The sequence below is a fragment of the Enoplosus armatus genome, chromosome 14 (genome assembly GCF_043641665.1).
Source record: "Enoplosus armatus isolate fEnoArm2 chromosome 14, fEnoArm2.hap1, whole genome shotgun sequence".
NCBI lineage: Eukaryota > Metazoa > Chordata > Actinopteri > Centrarchiformes > Enoplosidae > Enoplosus > Enoplosus armatus.
The window spans coordinates 16,912,086-16,919,040 of NC_092193.1; the positions used below are offsets into that span (position 1 = coordinate 16,912,086).

The 6,955-nt window shown below is 41.4% G+C and overlaps 1 protein-coding gene across 1 annotated transcript; it reads left to right on the forward strand.

Annotated features, from left to right (window-relative positions):
• Nucleotides 1-619: 619 nt before the first annotated feature.
• Nucleotides 620-5,311, forward strand: LOC139296645 (procollagen galactosyltransferase 2-like). Its single transcript, XM_070919111.1, has 12 exons — nucleotides 620-861; nucleotides 1,285-1,395; nucleotides 1,523-1,640; nucleotides 1,726-1,860; nucleotides 1,952-2,156; nucleotides 2,558-2,677; nucleotides 2,964-3,037; nucleotides 3,129-3,235; nucleotides 4,159-4,291; nucleotides 4,417-4,544; nucleotides 4,660-4,866; nucleotides 5,002-5,311. Exons 1-12 carry the CDS (start codon nucleotides 620-622, stop codon nucleotides 5,285-5,287), a joined length of 1,866 nt encoding a protein of 621 aa, XP_070775212.1. The 3' UTR covers nucleotides 5,288-5,311.
• The last annotated feature ends 1,644 nt before the right edge of the window (nucleotides 5,312-6,955 follow it).

The following is a 6,955-nucleotide window of genomic DNA, read 5'->3' on the forward strand; positions in this document are numbered from 1 at the left end:
CGTATCTACAGACTCAAATATACAGCCTCATTAACCTGCAGGACATACCGCTGCTGTCACGGCATGTGTGAGTTTTGTTTTCAGGTTTGCCGGCGTGCTACAGTTTAAGTCGTCCGGCAGGAAAATGTTACTCATTCTTTTTTTTGCCTGTCAGAATGGGCAGCAGCAGCAGCTCCTGCCTTACAGACCAAACTCAGGGCACAAGTAAGTCTGAAACATATGCGATAAATTAATTAAAGTCCTCTCACTCTTTAGCTTATATATGTTTTTATATATTTTAAGACATGAGGAATTAAAAGCAAGATAAAACAATATATAAATTGATGATAAACGTAAAAGAGAAAATGAGCAATTAATTGATTGTAAAATCATTATACATTGTTGATATGTTTTACAATAGCTTTAAACAACAATAATAATGATAATAATAATAATAATAATAGCTTTTCTAATATTTGCGTAGGCTTTCTGTGTCACTCTCTCTCTCCCTGAGTGTGTGTGTGTGTATGTGTGTGTGTGTGTGTGTGTGTGTGTGTGTGTGTTATCGTGTGTGTGAGAGTCTCTCCGTCAGTTGCACCAGTCTGAGGCTACAGAGACTTCAAGGTGCCCTGTTGGAAATATGCCTCTTGGATTTGTGGTACTCAGATTATATTTTGTGATTTTATCAGGAAAGCTCTTCCTGCACAGCAGCACAGAGGAGCTGCCAGCTGATCACCTCCTCCAACCGGCCCCACAGGAGTCCCCTCTGCTGAAGCCCACAGTGCTGATCACCATCCTCGCACGCAACGCACAACACAGCCTCCCTTACTTCTTGGGATGTATCGACAGACTGGACTACCCGAAGGACCGCATTGTCATCTGGTAAAACTGCATTTACTTGCTGCATTGACAATTTGATTCAAAAATGTGTTTATGTTTCTGGAAAAAGTAGGAAAACTTAAACTTAAGTTTTGGTTTATAGAAATGTTTCTTTCTGTAGGAATCACAGAGTTACTAATAAGAAGGTGCTGATTTGATTTAGGGAACTGACAAGAAACAATATGCAAAAGTGTTAATAAATAAGATTTAGCAATGGTAACATTAGCAGTATTTTTTGGCCAGTTTACCTGCACTTTACCTGTAAATGTCATTCTTCACATTCTGCAGCGCTGTTCATCAGTAAACAAGTCAGTCTCAGAAAAGTGAGGAAACTACACAAAGAGAGGGGGAAGAGAGAAAGACAGCACAGAGAAGGGAAACGAAAGAGCTGAAGTCAGTGTTCAGTAATGTTCCTTGTGACCTCAGGGCAGCCTCTGACCACAGTGTGGACAACAGCACAGACATGCTTCAGGAGTGGCTCAAAGGAGTTCAACACCTCTACCACTCGGTGGAGTGGAGGCCCATGGAGGAACCAAGGTGAACCAACTACAACATAAAACATCCTGATCCTGTTTAACCATAGATCTAATAGAGTGGTAGTAAACCTGATATCCTCTGATAGTCTTGCCCAAAAATACACAGTTTCTCTCTGTGTTTCTTTCAGCTCTTATGCAGATGAGCAGGGTCCCAAACACTGGCCCGACTCTCGGTTCACCCATGTGATGAAGTTAAAGCAGGCAGCACTCAGAGCTGCCAGGCGACTTTGGACTGACTACATATTGGTGAGATAGTAAAAGACCATAAGACACAAAGAATTATGCATCTCGCCACTCTGGCATCTGTTAATGTTTCTTCTCTGTCCCTCAGTTTGTGGACAGTGACAACTTGCTGACAAACCGCCAGGTGCTATCTGACATGATGGCAGAGAATCTGACCATTGTGGCACCCATGTTGGAATCAAAAGGCCTTTATTCCAACTTCTGGTGTGGTGTGAGTCCTCAGGTAGGTCTTAGAAACCAAAACAGAATACAGTTTATTTCCTGTGCAGAATACTCACTGAATACTTCAAGGATTGTTCTTCTAATACGAACAGGGCTACTACAGACGGACCCCAGAGTATATTCCCATCCGTAAATGGAAGCGGCAGGGCTGCTTTGCAGTCCCCATGGTGCACTCCACCTACCTGCTGGACCTGAGGCGCAGAGCCAGCCGAGCGTTGGCCTTCCACCCTCCTCACCCCCACTACCCCTACCACGTAGACGACATCATGGCCTTCGCTTTCTCTGCACGGCAAGCAGGTCAGACCTTTGTTAAATTGTGTTTTGTTGGAGTGTCTTTGTTACTGTGATGTCTTTTTCTTACCAGGTAGGAAGACTTAATTACTTATATTAATAATAGTAATAATAATAGTTAATAAAGTATAATAATAATAACAACAATAACAATAATAATAATAGTTACTATACCATATGAAAAGTAGTAACATTATAAGTTTGCTCATAAAGACATCACTATAGAACATAGAGGTAGAATTAATTATTAACTTTGTTAACATGTGGACAGACTATGATTCGTGTGACTACATCATTTTTTGTCATATATGGTATGGTAACCATCAGAGGTGAAATCTATCTGCCACTACATTTGAAATAATGAAAAGATGTTTGGACTGAGACCTGATCCGTCTGCTCCACTGCAGGGGTTCAGATGTATGTGTGCAACAAAGACCATTATGGGTATTTACCAGTGCCCCTTAAACAAGACCAGACACTGGAGGAAGAAGAGGAGAGTTTTACCCACACACTGACAGAGGCACTCAGTAAGCACTTCCTCTAATTATACATAAACTGTAGTGGACTCTCTGCTCACTGTCTCCCTGGTCTGTATGAGCCTGTTTGGTCCTTTTTGCTCTCACAGCCCTGACACATGTCTCACTCCTCTGTCAGAGCCCACTGCCTCTCATTTCCCCTTCTCCCACTCTTATTTGACAAGTTCACATCAGTTAGATGTTAAACTGAAATTCCCTTGGAACCAAAGGACTGTGCTAGAAAATGCAACTTTACTATACTTCATGTGAAATGTGAATGTATAACCTCACTTTCCAGTTGCGTTCACCGTGGAGCCTTCGCAGTATATGCACTCTAAGCCTAAGGAACCAGGAAAGATGGGATTTGATGAGGTACAGATACATTTATGATAGCTAAAGATATATTTTCCAGTTATGGGTTGCTGTTTAAGTGAACAGTCATTTTATTCTCCTCCACTTCCAGATCTTTCTGATCAATCTGAAGCGCCGCTCAGACCGGCGGGACAGGATGTTTAGTACTTTGACGGTCCTCGGCATCCACACTACACTGACAGAAGCCGTGGACGGCAAGTATGAGATACAGTCACAGTTCTGATACTTTACTTAAGTAAAAATAGTATTACCACAATGTAATAATACAGGTAAAGGCCCTGCAGTCAAATGTTTACCTACATAAAAGTAAAAAAGTATTATCAAAAGTATCAAAACTAAAAGTAGTGATATTATTTTGAAGAACCTCTTTTTTACATCATATTAATGGATTATATGAGATGAAGCTAACTTTAACGAGCTGACAAAACAATTGTAACTCAAAAACCACTTACTTGCTTGTTCTGGAGCTTTTAACCATATCAAACAGTCCTCATCAGCAGATTATCAAGTTTAAGCCGACTTTTATATCACCACGGATGGGAAGTCGTAGAGGAGCTCAGAAACGTGGAAAGTTTGAACATCTACATTTCCATGGCAACTGAGCGAACTCAGTCTGCTGACGAGGAACGTGTGATGCGGTTGAAAGCTCAAGGACAAGCAGGTAAGTGGGCATTGAGTTTGGATTGCCTTGCCATGTGCTTTTTCCAAGGTAAAGAATGAACTTCCAAGCTTTATTGCATAGTTTATTCTATACCAATGCATCAAACCGTAATTTCAACCGTTTTTTCATGTAAAATCTTGATCTACAAAGTAACTAGTAACTATAGACAGATATACATTAGACAGGTGTAACATAAAGCAGTAAATACTCAAGTACCTCAAAATTGTCCTAATAGTACAAGTACAGAACAGCAGTTCAGTACTTAAACTTAATTCATTTCTATCACTCTCATTATGCTCTATAAAATACACGTTATTGTCAATTGTGATGTAAAGAATACCTTTGATGCTGCCATCATTTGCAATTTTAACGGGTATATTGATGTAGAAATGAAGCTTCACCTGTCAGAAAAACATAGACTGTGATTATGAGGACATATATTTGCTTGTGTTGTCCACAGAGCCTTGAACTCCTCTCAGCTGCAGGCCATGGGTATAGACATGCTGCCAGGGTACAAAGACCCATATTCAGAGCGCGTGCTGACCAGAGGGGAGATTGGCTGCTTCCTCAGCCACTACAACATCTGGAAACAGGTACAGCCTCACTCTGTAAATGTTTTAAACAAAGCGTGTAGTGAAGCTGATGCGGCGTGATGATGAGGTGAGAAGGTATGACGAAATTTAGGCTGTTTTATTGCTGTTATGCGTCGCCCCCTAAGGTGGTGCAGCAGGAACTACAGCAGGTGCTCGTGCTGGAGGATGATGTGAGATTTGAGCCCAGATTTTGCCACAGGCTGGTGACTATCATGGAAAATGTACAGAGGGTGGGACTGGAATGGGACCTCATGTTAGTGACTTTTTATCTCATTGTTCATCACTTAATACCATATTCACATTAAGCCTCTAAAGTGTTGTTTAATTCAAAGCACCACGGACTGGTCTGCCTTTCTGTCCTCATAAAGTTACACAGGCCGTAAGCGGCTGCAGGTGAAGGAGCCAGAGAACTGGGTGGAGGGAGTCAGTAACCTCGTGCACCCAGGCTACTCCTACTGGACCTTGGGTTACGTCCTGTCACTGAATGGGGCCAAGAAGCTCCTGCAGGCAAAACCCCTGAACAAAATGCTGCCTGTTGATGAGTTCCTACCTATCATGTTCAACAAGCACCCCAAGTGAGTCTCACCTTCTGTATATATATATATATATATATATATATATATATATACTCAAATGCTATGCTTTGAATACCAGTTAGAGCCTTTTGTCTTCAGTCTACAGTCATCATGTCGACCTCCCTGTCTCTTCAGAGACGAGTACATGCAGCATTTCAAGCAGAGGGACCTGAGAGCCTTTTCAGTGGAGCCTCTGCTGCTCTTCCCCACACACTACACCGGCGAGCCCGGCTACGTCAGCGACACGGAGACCTCCACCATCTGGGACGACGAGGCCGTGGAGACGGACTGGGATAGAGACGGCGCCAAACACCGGCGTGAGCAGGAAACTGAGGATGTAGGGTTTGGACCTGTGGCTCCTCATTCTGCTCGTGGTGGCATGCCCCCCCTCTCTGCCAGTAGAAACAGAGATGAACTCTGAGGGGGACTTTTCTAAAAGGTACACACAGCGATGGCCAGTTTAACAAGTTAGCTGGTGGGCCCCTGGAGCTGTAGGGCCCCACAGCAAGTTGGCCACTTTGCTTTGGTGGTAATACCTCTGCCGAGACTAAGACTGTGTGTGTGTGTTTTAGTAAAAGCAGAATTTCTTCAGGATGAATAGATTTCATGTAATACCTGTTCAACATCAAACTACATTTAAGTAATAAAAGCCCAGAAACACACCTGTTTCTTTATTACAGTTGGTGAGTTTCTCATTTAACAAGATCCTTTCGATGTTAAAACATATGTCCCACTTTATTATGACATACTGGGTCAAGATGTCACTTCTGTCTTTCAACAATGGCGACATCATGTTTCTTCAAGCCATTAATTTTGGATTATGCCCTACAATTGAGATTCAGCTACGCCACTTTGTACTCCGATTCTGTTGGTATCTTATTAAGGCTGACAGTTTCTTTATTTTGCCTGTATGTGCTCATTATACAATCTCACTGAGCAGAAGAAAAAACACACACAAAAAAGATGAACGCAGCAATCAACTTATGGATTTTTATTTAAAAAAAAAGCACTGGTATTCTCATGTCAAGCAAACGATGGAACCATGTAATATTAGTACTGTTCCATATCACAAAAGGAGTTATGAAAAGAATAATTAAACCACACAAATGATACATTTTTGGGAATAAATTAATCAGCATAACAAAAGAAATAAAACATGCTTGTACTTAGGTGTTGAACAGGAAATATTGAAACTCCAAAATTTAAGACACCTGAGAATATAAATATCAAAACAGCTTGTTGCAGCAATTATTTAGTTCCACAGTTCCTCCCATTTACCTCAACTAAAGCTTTGATAAGAGGCTTTTTAAAAAATTACATTAATGTAAAAATTAGGCATCAATTTAAAAAACATCCGTTTCTGTACAATGTGCATATCTGAATTAGTGTGGTGACAAGAGGAATCAGCGCATCATTATTTTTTTCTCAGCGAGGCAGCGCAGCAGAAATGAAATCCAAAGTGGATAACGCTCATCTGTCATCAAGCAACATTCAGTGATATGAACAAATAGATTTGGACTGAGCTCTTTCAATTGAAACCAGCAGTGAAGTGACAGTTTAAAGGTATTTTTTTTTTACATTTCAATACCCCTTTTGCCTCCGCTCGAGCCAGCAGTGAGTAAAGCTCCTGCTGGGCTTTAATGACTGTGCTTCAGGATTTACCCAGCAGATTCATTCACTACTGTCCATTAACAACAGAAGTTCACTGAGGCAGGGAGAAGGAAATTCTGCTGCTACACAGGTAGTAGTGATGTTGCATATAAAGACAGGATAAGGACAAGGGTACCCAACAGACCATTGAGCTGATAAAACACGTTTTGAAATCCAAGGCTCAGTGGCTTTATAGGAAGTCCCGAAACACAGGTTGGATGGATTTTGTACAGACACCGTGAAAAAAAATCAGTGAGGTATGTTGTTATTGTGATATTATAGCTTTGAGACCCGGACAGAGTCTGTGTGAGAAGACACTCCCATCTGTGAGAGGAGATGGGAGGGAATATGTCCATTTGAAGACGTTAAAAAAAACAGGTATATTGTGTGTGTTCCTTTGTTAAACAGTCCATGCATTCAAGGTTACTGCCAGCAGCGA